The sequence below is a fragment of the Ylistrum balloti genome, unplaced genomic scaffold (genome assembly GCF_031769215.1).
Source record: "Ylistrum balloti isolate Yb309-2 unplaced genomic scaffold, AGI_CSIRO_Ybal_v1 Utg369808, whole genome shotgun sequence".
Taxonomy (NCBI): domain Eukaryota; kingdom Metazoa; phylum Mollusca; class Bivalvia; order Pectinida; family Pectinidae; genus Ylistrum; species Ylistrum balloti.
Genome location: NW_026781982.1, coordinates 816419 through 834762, shown reverse-complemented (window position 1 = coordinate 834762; position 18344 = coordinate 816419). Strand labels below are relative to the sequence as shown.

Genomic DNA, 18344 nt, shown 5'->3' with positions numbered 1-18344 from the left:
CACTGTGTCACACTGAATTACCACCGTAATACTATGTCACACTGAATTTTCACAGTAATACTATGTCAAACTGAATTACCACTGTGTCACACTGAATTACCACAGTAATACTATGTCACACTGAATTACCACAGTAATACTATGTCACACTGGATTATCATAGAATTATAACATTAATACTATGTTTCACTGAATTACCACAATAATACTAGATCACACTGAATTACCACAAAATTACCACAGTAATACTGTGTTGCACTGAATTAACACAGTAATAATATGTCACACTGAATTACCACTGTGTCACACTGAATTACCCCAGTAATACTATGTCACACTGAATTACCACAGTAATCACACTAAATTAGCACAGTAATAATATTATACACTGAATTACCACAATAATACTATGTCACACTGAATTACCCCTTTGTCCCAGTGAATTACCACAGTAATACTATGTCACACTCAATTACCACAGTAATACTATATCACACTGAATTTTCACAATAATACCATGTCATACTGAATTACCACTGTGTCACACTGAATTACCACAGTAATACTGTGTCACACTGAATTACCACAGTAATACTGTGTTACACTGAATTACCACAGTAATATTATTTCACACTGAATTACCACTGTGTCACACTGAATTACCGCAGTAATACTATGTGACACTGAATTACCACTGTGTCACACTGAATTATCACACTAATACTACGTCACACTGCATTACCACAGTAATACTGTGTCACACTGAATTTCCACAGAATTACCACGGTAGAATTGTGTCGCACTGAATTATCACAGTAATACTGTGTTACACTGAATTACCACAGTAATACTATGTCACAATGGATTACCACAGAATTACCACAGTAATACTATGTCACACTGAATTACCACATTAATACTATGTCACACTGAATTACCATAGTAATACTTTGTCACACTGGATTATTATAGAATTACCACTGTAATACTATGTTACACTGAATTACCACTGTGTCACACTGAATTGCAACATTAATGTTATGTTACACTGAATTACCACAGTAATACTATGTCACACTGAATTACCTCAGTTAAACTATGTCACACTGAATTACCACAGTAATACTGTGTCACACTGAATTATCAAAGTAATACTGTTACACTGAATTACTACAGTATTACTATGTTACACTAAATTACCACAGTAATACTATGTCACACTGAATTACCACAGTATTACTGTGTCACACTGAATTACCACAGTATTACTGTGTCACACTGAATTACCACAGTAATACTGTGTCACACTGAATTACCACAGTAATACTGTGTCACACTGAATTATCACAGTAATACTATGTCACACTGAATTACCACTGTGTCACACTGAATTACCACAGTAATACCATATCACACTGAATTACCACTGTGTCACACTGAATTACCACAGTAATACTATGTTACACTGAATTACCACTGTGTCACACTGAATTACCACCGTAATACCTGATCACACTGAATTACCACAGTAATACTGTGTCACACTGAATTACAACAGTAATACTGTGTTACACTGAATTACCACAGTAATATTATTTCACACTGAATTACCACTGTGTCACACTGAATTATCACACTAATACTACGTCACACTGCATTACCACAGTAATACTGTGTCACACTGAATTTCCACAGAATTACCACGCTAGAATTGTGTCGCACTGAATTATCACAGTAATACTGTGTTACACTGAATTACCACAGTAATACTATGTCACAATGGATTACCACAGAATTACCACAGTAATACTATGTCACACTGAATTACCACATTAATACTATGTCACACTGAATTACCATAGTAATACTTTGTCACACTGGATTATTATAGAATTACCACAGTAATACTATGTTACACTGAATTACCACTGTGTCACACTGAATTGCAACATTAATGTTATGTTACACTGAATTACCACAGTAATACTATGTCACTCTGAATTACCACAGTATTACTGTGTCACACTGAATTACCACAATAATACTGTGTCACACTGAATTATCAAAGTAATACTGTTACACTGAATTACTACAGTATAACTATGTTACACTAAATTACCACAGTAATACTATGTCACACTAAATTACCACAGTAATCACACAAAATTACAAGAGTAATACTATGTCACTCTGAATTACCACAGTATTACTGTGTCACACTGAATTACCACAGTATTACTGTGTCACACTGAATTACCACAGTAATACTATGTCACACTGAATTATCACAGTAATACTATGTCACACTGAATTACCACTGTGTCACACTGAATTACCACAGTAACACTGAATTACCACAATAATACTAGATCACACTGAATTACCACAGTAATACTATATCACACTGAATTACCCCTTTGTCCCAGTGAATTACCACAGTAATACTATGTCACACTGAATTACCACTGTGTCACACCGAATTATCACACTAATACTACGTCACACTGCATTACCACAGTAATACTGTGTCACACTGAATTTCCACAGAATTAACGGTAGAATTGTGTCACACTGAATTATCACAGTAATACTGTGTTACACTGAATTACCACAGTAATACTATGTCACAATGGATTACCACAGAATTACCACAGTAATACTATGTCACACTGAATTACCACATTAATACTATGTCACACTGAATTACCAAAGAATTACCACAGTAATGCTATGTCACACTGAATTACCAAAGAATTACCACAGTAATACTATGTGGCACTGAATTACCACAGTAATACTATGTCACACTGAATTATCACAGTTATACTGTGTCACACTGAATTACCACAGTAATACTGTGTTACACTGAATTACCACAGTAATACCTGATCACACTGAATTACCACAGTAATACTGTGTCACACTGAATTACCACAGTATTACTGTGTCACACTGAATTACCACAGTATTACTGTGTCACACTGAATTACCACAGTATTACTATGTCACACTGAATTACCACTGTGTCATACTGAATTGCAACATTAATGTTATGTTACACTGAATTACCACAGTAATACTATGTCACACTGAATTACCACAGTAATACCATGTCACACTGAATTACCACAGACTAACCACCACAGTAATAATATGTCACATTGAACTACCACTCTGTCACACTGAATTGCCACAGTAATACTATGTCACATTGAATTACCACAGTAATACTGTGTCACACTAAATTACAACAGTAATAATATGTCACACTATGTCACACTGAATTACCACAGTAATACTGTGTCACACTGAATAACCACACTAATACTACGTCACACTGCATTACCACAGTAATACTGTGTCACACTGAATTACCTCAGTTAAACTATGTGACACTGAATTACCACAGTAATACTGTGTCACACTGAATTACCACAGTATTACTATGTCACACTGAATTACCACAGTATTACTGTGTCACACTGAATTACCACAGTAATCCTATGTCACACTGAATTACCACTGTGTCACACTGAATTACCACAGTAATACTATGTCACACTGAATTACAACTGTGTCACACTGAATTACCACAGTAATACTATGTCACACTGAATTACCACAGTAATACCTGATCACACTGAATTACCACAGTAATACTGTGTCACACTGAATTACAACAGTAATCACACTAAATTAGCACAGTAAAAATATTATACACTGAATTACCATAATAATACTATGTCACACTGAATTACCACAGTAATACTATGTCACACTGGATTACCACAGAATTACCACAGTAATACTCTGTCACACTGAATTACCACAGTAATACTATGTCACACTGAATTACCACAGAATTACCACAGTAATACTATGTCACACTGAATTACCACAGTAATACTATGTGACACTGAATTACCACAGTAATACTATGTCACACTGAATTACCACTGTCACACTGAATTACCACAGTAATACTATGTCACACTGAATTTTCACAGTAATACTATGTCACACTGAATTACCACAGTAATACTATGTCACACTGAATTACCACAGTAATATTATGTCACACTGAATTACCACTGTGTCACACTGAATTACCACAGTAATACTATGTCACACTGAATTACCACAGTAATACTGTGTCACACTGAATTACCCCAGTAATACTGTGTCACACTGAATTACCACAGTAATACTATGTCACACTGAATTACCACTGTGTCACACTTAATTACCACAGTAATAATATGTTACTCTGAATTACCACAGTAATACTATGTCACACTGAATTACCACTGTATCACACTGAATTACCACAGTAATACTGTGTCACACTGAATTATCACAGTAATACTGTGTTACACTGAATTACCACAGTAATACTATGTCACACTGAATTACCACAGTTAAACTATGTCACACTGAATTACCACAGTAATACTGTGTCACACTGAATTACCACAGACTAACCACAGTAATACTATGTCACACTGAATTACCACAGTAATACTATGTCACACTGAATTATCACAGTAATACTATGTCACACTGAATTACCACTGTGTCACACTGAATAACCACTGTCTCACACTGAATTACCACAGTAATACTATATCACACTGAAATACCACAGTAATACTATATCACACTGAATTTTCACAGTAATACTATGTCACACTGAGTTACCACTGTGTCACACTGAATTACCACAGTAATACTATGTCACACTGAATTACCACAGTAATATTGTGCCACACTAAATTACCACAGTAATACTGTCACACTAAATTACCACAGTAATAATATGTCACACTAAATTACCACTGTGTCACACTGAATTACCACAGTAATACTATGTCACACTGAATAACCACTGTATCACATTGAATTACCACAGTAATACTATGTTACACTGAATTACCACAGTAATACTGTGTCACACTGGATTGCCACAGAATTACCACAGTAATTTTATGTCACACTATGTCACACTGAATTACCACAGTAATACTGTGTCACACTAGATTACCACAGAATTACCACAGTAATACGTTGTCACACTGGATTACCACAGAATTACCACAGTAATGCTATGTAACACTTAATTATCACAGTAATACTGTGTTACACTGAATTAACACAGTAATACTATGTCATACTGAATTACCACTGTGTCACACTGAATTACCACAGTATTACTGTGTCACACTGAATTACCACAGTAATACTATGTCACACTGAATTATCACAGTAATACTATGTCACACTGAATTACCACTGTGTCACACTGAATTACCACAGTAATACTATGTCACACTGAATTACCACAGTAATACTGTGTCACACTGAATTACCACAGTAATACTATGTCACACTGAATTACCACAGTAATACTATGTCACACTGAATTACCACAGTAATACTGTGTTACACTGAATTACCACAGTAATACTATGTCACACTGAATTACCACAGTAATACTATGTCATACTGAATTACCACAGTAATACTATGTCACACTGAATTATCACAGTAATACTATGTCATACTGAATTACCACTGTGTCACACTGAATTACCACAGTATTACTGTGTCACACTGAATTACCACAGTAATACTATGTCACACTGAATTATCACAGTAATACTATGTCACACTGAATTACCACTGTGTCACACTGAATTATCACAGTAATACTATGTCACACTGAATTACCACAGTAATACTGTGTTACACTGAATAACCAATGTAATACTGTGTCACACTGAATTATAACGGTAATAATGTGTCACACTGAATAACCACAGTAATACTCTGTCACACTGGATTGCCACAGAATTACCACAGTAATACTATGTCACACTGAATTACCACAGTAATACTGTGTCACACTAGATTACCACAGAATTACTACAGTAATATTGTGTCACACTGGATTAACACAGAATTACCACAATAATACTATGTCACACTGAATTACCACAGTAATACTTTTACACTGAATTACCACAGCAATACTCTGTCACACTGAATTATAACAGTAATACTGTGTTACACTGAATTATCATAGTAAGACTGTGTCACACTGAATAACCACAGTAATACTGTGTCACACTGAATTACCACAGAATTACCACAGTAATACTATGTCACACTAAATTACCACAGTAATAATATGTTACACTGAATTACCACAGATATATTATGTCACACTGAATTACCACTGTGTCACACTTAATTACCACTGTATCACACTGAATTATCACACTAATACTACGTCACACTGAATTACCACAGTAATACTATGTCACACTGAATTACCACAGTTAAACTATGTCACACTGAATTACCAGAGTAATACTGTGTCACACAGAATTACCACACTAATACTATGTTACACTGGATTACCATAGAATTACTACAATAATACTGTGTCACACTAAATTATCACATTAATACTGCGTTACAATTATTTACCAATGTAATAATGTGTTACACTGAATTACCACAGTAATACTATGTCACACTGAATTATAACAATAACACTGCGTTAAACTGATTTACCACAGTAATACTATGTCACACTGAATTACCATTGTGTCACACTGAATTACCACAGTAATACTATGTCACACTGAATTACCACAGTAATACTGTGCTACACTGAATAACCAGTGTAATACTGTGTCACACTGAATTATAACGGTAATAATGTGTCACACTGAATAACCACAGTAATACTGTGTCACACTGGATTGCCACAGAATTACCACAGTAATACTATGTCACACTGAATTACCACAGTAATACTGTGTCACACTAGATAACCACAGAATTACCACAGTAATATTGTGTCACACTGGATTAACACAGAATTACCACAGTAATACTATGTCACACTGAATTACCACAGTAATACTTTTACACTGAATTACCACAGCAATACTCTGTCACACTGAATTATAACAGTAATACTGTGTTACACTGAATTATCACAGTAAGACTGTGTCACACTGAATAACCACAGTAATACTGTGTCACACTGAGTTATCACTGTGTCACACTGACATACCACAGTAATAATATGTCACACTGAATAACCAGAGTAATACTGTGTCACACTGAATTACCACAGAATTACCACAGTAATACTATGTCACACTGAATTACCATAGTAATAATATGTTACACTGAATTACCACAGATATATTATGTCGCACTGAATTACCACTGTGTCACACTTAATTACCACTGTATCACACTGAATTATCACACTAATACTACGTCACACTGAATTACCACAGTAATACTATGTCACACTGAATTACCACAGTTAAACTATGTCACACTGAATTACCAGAGTAATACTGTGTCACACAGAATTACCAGAGTAATACTGTGTCACACAGAATTACCACACTAATACTACGTCACACTGAATTATCACACTAATACTACGTCACACTGAATTTCCACACTAATACTATGTCACACTGAATTATCACAGTAATACTGTGTCACACAGAATTACCACACTAATACTATGTTACACTGGATTACCATAGAATTACTACAATAATACTGTGTCACACTGAATTATCACAGTAATACTGTGTCACACTAAATTATCACATTAATACTGCGTTACAATTATTTACCAATGTAATAATGTGTTACACTGAATTACCACAGTAATACTATGTCACACTGAATTATCACAGTAATACTGTGTCACACAGAATTACCACACTAATACTATGTTACACTGGATTACCATAGAATTACTACAGTAATACTGTGTCACACTGAATTATCACAGTAATACTGTGTCACACTAAATTATCACATTAATACTGCGTTACAATTATTTACCAATGTAATAATGTGTTACACTGAATTACCACAGTAATACTATGTCACACTGAATTACCACAGAATTACCACAGAAATACTATGTTACACTGTATTACCACAGTAATACTATGTCACACTGAATTATCACAGTAATACTATGTCACACTGAATTATCACAGTAATACTGTGTTACACTGAATTCCTACAGTAATACTACGTCACACTGAATTACCACTGAATTAACACAGTAATACTATGTTACACTGAATTATAACAATAACACTGCGTTAAACTGATTTACCACAGTAATACTATGTCACACTGAATTACCATTGTGTCACACTGAATTACCACAGTAATACTATGTCACACTGAATTATCACAGTAATACTGTGTCACACAGAATTACCACAGTAATACTATGTTAAACTGGATTACCACAGAATTATCACAGTAATACTATGTCACACTGAATTACCACAGTAATACTATATCACAGGGAATTACCACAACAATATTATGTCACACTGAATTACCACTGTGTCACACTGAAATACACAGTAATAATATGTCACACTGAATTACCACTGTGTCACACTGAATTACCACAGTGATACTATGTCACACTGAATTACGACAGTAATACTATATCACACTGAATGTTCACAGTAATACTATGTCACACTGAATTACTACAGTAATACTATGTCACACTGAATTACCACAGTAATACTATGTCACACTGAATTACCACAGTAATACTGTGTCACACTGGATTACCACAGAATTACCACAGTAATACTATGTCACACTGGATTACCACAGAATTACCACAGTAATACTATGTCACACTGAATTACCACAGTAATACTACGTCACACTGAATAACCACATTAATACTGTGTCACACTGAATTACCACAGAATTACCACAGTAATACTCTGTCACACTGAATTATAACAGTAATACTGTGTTACACTGAATTACCACAGTATTACTGTGTCACACTGAATTACCACAGTAATACTATGTCACACTGAATAACCACAGTAATACTGTGTTACACTGAATTACCAGTAATAGTATATCATACTGAAATACCACAGTAATACTATGTCACACTGAATTACCACAGTAATAATATGTCACACTGAATTACCACTGTGTCACACTGAATTACCACAGTATTACTTTGTCACACTGAATTACCAGTAATAGTATATCACACTGAAATACCACAGTAATACTATGTCACACTGAATTACCACAGTAATACTATGTCACACTGAATTACCACAAAAATACTATGTCACACTGAATTACCACAAAAATACTATGTCACACTGAATTACCACTGTGTCACACTGAATTACCACAGTAATACTGTGTCACACTGAATTACCACAGTAATACTCTGTCACACTGAATTACCACAATGAAAGTTTGTTATCGCTTTCTGTAAGAAAATAATGTGTGATTTGTTTCCGAATTTTGCTGTAGGGTCCCTTTTGTCCATAGTCTTGCCATTTTTAATGTATGGCTGATCAGAGATATAAAATGAACGGCGGGCAGCCATCCTATACATGTATTTCATAGATTGTAAAGGATACGCAACAGACTTTTCAGCCCCTGATGAAAATTCGAGTCTGTGACTAAATTTCATGGTGAATGTTTCACAGGAATCTAGAAACAAAAATATGTATGTATACATTTTGTGTACAAATACATTCATTATTATAGTAGTAGATTTTTTGACACAAAAAGTGTTCGTACGTAATTTGTTGAAGTAAACATGCTACTAGTCACACTGTTTTATCAGTCCGTTTTCGGCCATCGTAAATAAGGTGTCGGATTGCACATTTTTATTCATTTACAAAACGCTTTATTGTGAAATGACATAGCATTTCCTAGAATCTGAACGAAATTTTATTTGATATTTTAAGGAATTGGAGCGTCGTCTGGAGAGCATTGGAAACAAACTCGGACTTTTTCACTGATGACTCTTCGGGGTTTTGGGTTTGGCAGAAAAATCTTGGAAACCAAGGTGAAGGAAGAGGTTACTGCCTACTTGGAAGTCCTTGAGGAACAGAAGGGGCAAGCTTACGATGCTAAGGATCTAACCCGAATAGCAGTCTCGAATATAATATGTAGCATTGCTTTTGGTAACAGGTATGAATACACCGATAAAAAGTTCAAACACTTGACTGCTCTTTTGAATGAGAATTTCAGATTGAATTCTGTTGCCGGGGCAATACGACAATTGCCATGGTTACGTTTCCTGCCGGGAGATGCATTCAACATTAAGAAGTTTCATAGGAATGGTGATCAAATAAAGGAATTCGCAAACGATCAGATAGCTGAACATCGAGCAACGTATGACGAAAATAATCCTCGAGATTTTATTGATGCCTTTCTGCAACAACAGAGAAAAACGGACCGGAACCATCCTATTTTTGAGGGTACGTAAGTATAACTACATGTGATTAAGTCGAAGTTGATTTGGTCAACGATATTCTTTGTAAACTCTCTTATTGATTTTCTGTCATTCAGCGTGAAAGATTTTTTCACAGACGAATTGATCAGCTATTCGAAAATTTGTTTTTATCTTTTACAAAACGAAAATCAGATTTCCGATTTTTCGTCACAGTTGTTGTGTGATTAGGATTGATTTCGAATGTAGCTTTAACGGAAAATTACAGAAACTATTCAATATACTCCTACATATAAATAAATCCATAAATTATCAACGAAATATATTTCGATTTTTGTTGGAATACAGTTTAAAACATCTCATTTTTCCAGACAACAACCTAGCAGCCTCCATTAAGGACTTATTTTCAGCAGGCACTGAAACAACTTCCGCCATGATTAGATGGTCAATACTTTACCTTCTACATAACAAAGACATCCAGGATAAACTTCGACAGGAGATAGAAACAGTTGTCGGGACCTCCAGACTTCCGTCTCTCGACGATAAACCCGCCATGCCGTATTATGAGGCATTCATTATGGAAGTCCTTCGGATGGGAAACATTGCACCTCTGTCTGTGGGTCATGGGGCTAGGACGGACATCCGATTTAGGGGGATGGTCATTCCAAAAGGCTCAGTCATAATTCCAAATCTCGATTCGGTCATGAGCGATCCGACTTTGTTTGAGGATCCTCTGCAATTCAACCCAGAGAGATTTCTTGGAAAAGACGGAAATGTCGTCGGCAAAAAAACAATGGCTATGGCTTTCTCATTAGGTAATATACATCATTTTAATTTAATACCATCACATTAATCGTGATGTCTTAATCAGCTATGTTTGTTAGCCTGTAAGCGAAGACAAATCGTATTACAGTGTTAAATTTAATTTCTAGCAGAAATTAATGAAAGTGACGGCATCCATTCAATCATTATATTCAAACAGGAATCAACCCAGTCTGATGTAATGCCAATTAATCCATCCTGCATTGTCTTACGGACAAACGTGGTTAGTACCCCTGGGTCAAAACCCACTGTAACCAATCATAGAATATATTTATTTTTGGAAACATCTGAGTTTTATATCATCATACGTGCAAACTGTTTATCAAATAACTACCCTGATCTAGGTGCAATAACATCTATTAAACAAATTGTGTTATGACCATCCATGTTATAAAATAGATAGGCTCCACAGTTAAAAGTGTGTGGCGTGATAAATTCATCAGTACAATTGCATCAAATAAAGAGATGCGATTGAAGGAATAATCCTAATTTCTATTTTTAAATTAGTCTAATTAAAGACTGTCTTTCATCGATGTTCGGAAAACTGTTATAAACAAAATGAACATTGCTTCCATTTTATAAGAAAGTTTTGAAATCCTTCGGAAATTTTATTCATATCACCATAGGCTACATGGAATGTTAGACCATTTTGGAAACATATTATATGTGATATGCATTTCAATCATAGAATATTTAGAAAGGAACGTGGAAGTCTTCATAAGACATATGATTGAATATGGAAGTTGTGATAAGACATATAATTGAATATGGAAGTGGTGATAAGACATATAATTGAATATGTAAGTTGTGATAAGACATATATTTGAATATGGAAGTTGTTATAAGACATATATTTGAATATGGAAGTTGTTATACGACATGTAATTGAATATGTAAGTTGTGATAAGACATTTTTTATTAATGATATATCTCACTTACTTTGAATCGTTTGCTATTTTCCAGGACGGCGAATGTGCCTTGGACAATCTTTAGCGAAGATAGAGATGTTCTTGTTCATTACAGCATTAATACAAAGGTTTGAGTTTCTACCGGAAAACCCGGACAAACTGCCATCACTTGAAGGCATCGTTGGATTATCAAGGACCCCAGCAGCCTATAAATTCCGTGCTGTATATCGCCACTAAATGACGAGTCAAAACAGAATTCCGGATAATATTGAATGAATCCGAACAATATTTTGTATACATGTTATATCATAAACAAAAGCGTAATATCGCATCACTCTTTTTTAATCGGGTGTCCGTAGAGTTTTAAAACATCTGGCAATGGTCAGATCTGTTTGTGTTTAATAACAAATTCAGATTGTGTGTGTGGTCATCCCAATTGTGTTTTTAAAGCTGAACGGTCACGTCACATTTTCTCTCCTTTTTTTCATTTTAAAAGAAGAGTTCCGTTATGAATTCTGGAAATTACCTTCTATCCTGTTTGTGTATCTCTGTTAAACAACGCACGCTATCTTCACGGTTTTTAGATCTTGTTCCTCGTTAGTCAGATTAAGACAATTTTGTACCACATCTTGTTCTAAAATTCGACTTTCTCAGTTTTGTATTTAAGAAGTACTTACACCATATAATTTTGTCGCATACAGTACCTAGAATTCTTGTAATGGGGTTTTCATGACTATTTTTTAGCTAAGCAAATTATAAGATGTTGTGGCTATCTATGCAAATGTGTTTATTATATATTTTTATATCTATTAGATACAAACTTATTTTCTTCTTATCTTTCCTTAAATTATGTAGGTCGGTGATGAAACATTTTTATTGTTTATGTGCATGAGCTGCAGATTGTCTGGTTAATATATAGACTCTGTAAATAAATCCTTCGACAAGTAAATCATTGTACAGTGTAACACTAGGACAACCATAAAATCGAGGTCATGTGTGTGTTTAGGTCATTTGAAGGTTGGTAGCTCTGTGACTGTAAATGAAAACTGTAAACTACTATAAAAGGTTATGATTTAATGTCCCTGCCATGCTACTTAGGGTTCATTTTTGACAATCTACACACATTAATCCTTCTTAGCAGCCATGGTTAAAGATAACACTTTTTTAAATATATGAAAATATAACATAAGTCGCTGTAGTTTCTGCTGCTACATTTCTAACAAATGTCATTTCTATAAAATGCATAAAGAGGCGCAGTTCTGAAAGCAATTAATCCATAAGACCATTCAAATAACTAAAAATTAAATATTTCAGTGCATGCCTTTACAGTGAATACGGATAAATTGACCAGGTATTTGAATACAGTGTGTATTTATCTGACCATGAAAGTATATCTATTATCACGACGTAACAAAATAACTGTTTATACTAACCAGAAGTCTTTTGTTCAAAATATTAATCTGTGCTTAATATTGAAAAAGAATGTCCCGTGGTTTAAAAAAGAATTAGTGCAAGGGAGATCACTCTTACAAATGTCATATTCTCAAATTATGAAGATTGTGACGCTATGAGATAGTATATATATTGTGATAATCCCATTTTCTATACTTCTCACTGTGATCTTCAATATCTGTGGTTTACATTTTTTTTTTAATTTTTGCCTATATATTGTGATAATCCCATTTTCTATACTTCTCACTGTGATCTTCAATATCTGTGGTTTACATTTTTTTTTTAATTTTTGCCTGTCTCGATTTTTCTATTTAACACTTTCTAAACATTAACTTATAATTATATGCGATATTCTGCGAATGATTTCAGGTTATTTTTCAGCATAAATATTTTCCTAAGGAAAAAAATTCATTCGATCACTACGAAGTCTGAATTTGTGAAAATGTACCGTGAAAAATTATTAGCTTTAGTTGTTACCAGAGAATTACTTAAAAGTAGCTGACTTTACATCAACAGAATGATAATTGAAATATTTACTTATGTAATTGAATGATTATCAACGGTAAATGAAAGTCGAGAAAAAAAGAAATGATATTCGACACATTGGATAATTATTGTTTGTTTATGGACATCATTGATATGCTTTATATATTAATATCTATGCAAAGCTGTGGTCAGTAGCACATAATATATGCACATCCATTTTTTATTTTGATTTATTTTTATTATTATTATTGACAATCCAAAGTCCTGTGATCTACGTTTTCTTGTTGATTGCGTCATCAATAATATACTTCCTATATCAGCATCCCTCCATACCATCCCTATATAGTACTTACCATAGTAAACCTCTCTGTAGCGGTAATGTATTGCAATTATGACGCAGCCTTTCAGTAACTATATATTACATTCTGTATTGAACACAGCGTTGGTAATGAGTAATTGTCATCTAAATCGGCAATGAAGCAGACAACTCATTCATTACACAGTAATATCATGTTCCTTGTTTCTGCAAATGTTTCTATTTGTCGCTATATTGCCTGTGTTTATTTTGTTTCAGAATTATGATTTTGTGTACAAATCAGTATTAAATTGTTATGTGTATGTATTAATGATCCATTTGTTTTATACATCAATTACATGAATAATTTGAGCGTATGAATATTTGTAAATGAATTGATATACTAGATACGGCATGTTCTACGGTTTAAATTTTAGAATGGTCTTCTTTTTCAATAATTTGGAGCTGATGAAAAATAATTGAAACTGAAATATTTACTTTAAAACGAAGGGGAGATAAGCTAACATATTACACAACACAATGAGGTTAGTGTTATCTTCCATATAGTTAAACCACATAAATATTCTTCATGGACGATTTCGAATATGAAAAGAAATATGGAAATAAATATAAATGGGGAAAATGGACGTTTTTCTGTAGTCAGTGTTTCGAAACTAATGTTATTATATAAAATAAATGTAAAATTCGTAAAAATAAAAGCATTTGAAAAAAAAAATTTAAATCGACGATACTGCAGTATATCAGAATGTCTCCTATACATCTCACGACGATGTTACAACTGTAATAGATTGAATCTTTGGTATAAATTCCAGCTCTAGAAATCGTCCATTATCACTTATTCAATGATATTTATTTGTTAAGTTTTCTTTAATCAAATTATGTTTTATGTGTAACAATAAAAAATGGTTCGCTGGATTTCATCTTAAGCAACCTAACTTTGAAATATTCCGGATTTAGATTCAAATATTCTATTTTGTTCATGTGAATTCACTTACTTTTCATTCAACTCATTTAAACTGAAATAAGACACCAATAGATTTAACATCTATAATCTTTTAAATAATTATCTATACTTGTGTTATCGTTGTTGCAAAAATATTTATGTTTTGAAAGTATTTGTAATTTTATCGTTACTATATAGTTTAATCATTTTGAATATATTTGTAAATTATTTTATTCTTAGTTATTATCTCATGTTTGTTTAAATGTAGTTTCCGTATTGGTATATAATATTTCATTAATATCTTAAATCTGTGATCATTTTATTAACAATAATTTGATGTTTATCTTCAGTTACAAATGCAATATTATCATTTCTCTGTGTTGTTATTTAATTCATTCCTGAATAATACTTACTATTAATTTACTTGATAATTTTGTCGTCTTTGTCTTTCTTTAGTTATTTTTACAATATTTTCATCCAGCTTTTTTTTTGTGTGTTCTGTAAAATATATAATGGAGACAGCTGTTAACGTTGATCTTTCCTTTATTGAGTCTCGTCAAAAAGTTACAAACAAATATCAAATACAAGTAATCACAGTCTGATTATAAGACTTGTTGTAAATGTACATGATACATAATGAAATTATCGAATATAAATTTAACTGACAAGTCATCTGTGTATATGGGGAAATTAGAGGTAGAGATAAATAAATCTTGGCTATGTGAGGGTTTTACAATATGAAAGCCAGGCCATAAATATCATTAATTGGTATTTAGCCAATTAAAACTAAAATTAATTAAGTTATATGAACATCAATATATATCTTCCAATGATTCTGAATAGAATTTAAGTCCTCACAATTATGCGTATTAAAACCTGAACTCAAGTTCTAATAATCATTATAAGGAACAGTAATAATAATACATCATAAGTACATATATTTCAATCAGATTCTAAACTGAGATAACAAATTACAAGATCTGACAGACAAAAACAATTTAAGATAATTTCATAACTTTGCAAGATAAAAGTATATATTAATATTTAAAATTCAATACAAAGAAATGGAACTAAATCTATTAATAATTAAGTATCAGAATTAAGGGGCAATAACTCATAAATAATTCATAAAATGATATCTAATTGAAACATACAATATTTCACAAGAGACTAATAAATTGTGCATAAAATGCTTATGGTTGAAAGCTTTACAATAGATAAACATTTTCAATTACGGGAACACTATTCTTTGCATTTCACAGACAAGAATAAAACATAAATATTTAACTACATAAATCAATGCAAATACAGACGTATGAAAGATAATATCGAACACAGAAAAATAATAATAAAATACAAAGTGTGTCAATTAACAATATGGAAATAGACTAAATGTACATTAGTAAGAAAGTGTGCTCACCTGTAAAATATATAATGGAGACAGCTGTTAACGTTGATCTTTCCTTTATTGAGTCTCGTCAAAAAGTGATACGAAAACTTAGATTTTATGAAGATCAAGCTGTTCTCCGGACACAGGCATGCGCAATGGTAAGCGTCGGTAAAATTCCAAAAATATCTAAATCACTAACAAGTGGGCTCCTAGCCATAACCTATTACGTAATGGCCACTCACCACACAAAGGGTGTTGACCAAGGGCTAATATAAAATACTAGTGTAAATCCTTAGTGCCGATACAATCACAATTGACCCTTCCGTGTCTATGACACTTTACAATTTAATTGCTTTAACTCTTCCTAACATATGAAAGGTTAAATATATCTTTGTTGACTTGTGAATGTTATAATTATGTAACAAGATTAATTGACCAAATGGACATTTAGTGTATAAAAAAATCTGTATTGAATAAATTGTACTTTTTAAAGAAATTCGTTTGTTCCAAATGAATTTCATATTTAACTTTGAGAATATTTAATTTATATATAGAAAATGAACTATTTAAAAGAAAAGAGAGAATTTTATCATGAAAATATCATTGCTGAAAATGTAGAACTGTTCTGCCGGATGTTTATTTTTGTGTTTGTGTGCATAACGAATATTGACAAAGCGTACAAATACTGGTGTGTTGATCAAGTAATAGAATTATTCTTGACCTTACTGGCGAGAGTAGTCTAAAAAAAAAAAGGTTGTACTACGTCCCTGCGGAAGGATACCATCAACTCTGGTCGTACTACGTCCCTGCGAAAGGATACCATCGACTCTGGTCGTGCTACGTCCTTACGGAAGGATACCATCGACTCTGAGTCATTTATCTCCAGTACTACGTGCAAGTTGCTAGGCTGCTGGGACCTTTTTAGTACTGAAAAGCATAACAGATAAGATAATGGCGGTTTCTCAACCTTGCTGAAATAAAGATTTGAGCAGGAAATTTATCGATCAAAACCAGATCAAGGAACCACGTGTTAACATCTGAATGAATAATGGTTGTCTCGTGAGAACAGGGCTTGGAACAATAGTAATTAAACCCTCTCAACAGTTTGTATTGTTTTCGTTTGTCTTTACCGTCCAATGTCTACCTCTTACGTCAACATGACATGAGGATGATACAATGTAAAATAATGATAAAAAATGTTTTTTTTACGATACGTCTATGATATATTGTCACGTGATATACATTTGAAGAACCAGTGGAAATACATCACAACAGTAAAATTTCGATCTGCATGTTTATTTATACTTTATACAAAACATACTATACTAGTGCAGATTAACAGCTTAGAAACCTTTGCTCTTGGACCTCAGCTAAGTATCCGAAGACAGTCACACACTCGTCTGTTCTCTACAGAGTTCGAACCCTTAGCTATAGACCTCAGTTAGGTATCCGGAAACAGTCACCCATACGTCTGTTCTCTACAAAGGAACTCCCCCCTCTCCCCGTATGAATAGACCTGAAGCCTTGACAGCCCCATTGACCTAAGGTCAACTCCCGGCTAAGCCATTAGCCGTGTCAATCTGTCGACTATCAGCACGGTCCCCCTTCCGGTGTCAATAAACACTGAAATATATAACAAATCATTCCCCATTACCATATATATGCCTTCTCCCCGAATGCATTATATACATGATTAAGAAGACACAATACTAATACATTACACTTCATAG

At 33.4% G+C, this 18344-nt stretch overlaps 1 protein-coding gene across 1 annotated transcript in view; it reads left to right on the top strand.

Moving 5' to 3' along the window:
• Positions 1-12458, top strand: part of LOC132544755 (cytochrome P450 2B5-like) — a 35106-nt gene extending 22648 nt beyond the window's left edge. Inside the window, exons 2-4 of the mRNA XM_060208405.1 lie at positions 9810-10325; positions 10669-11112; positions 12083-12458. Of these exons, the coding sequence (XP_060064388.1) occupies positions 9810-10325; positions 10669-11112; positions 12083-12264 (1142 nt within the window). The 3' untranslated portion in view covers positions 12265-12458. The remainder of the gene's footprint in view (positions 1-9809; positions 10326-10668; positions 11113-12082) is intronic.
• Positions 12459-18344: the final 5886 nt, after the last annotated feature.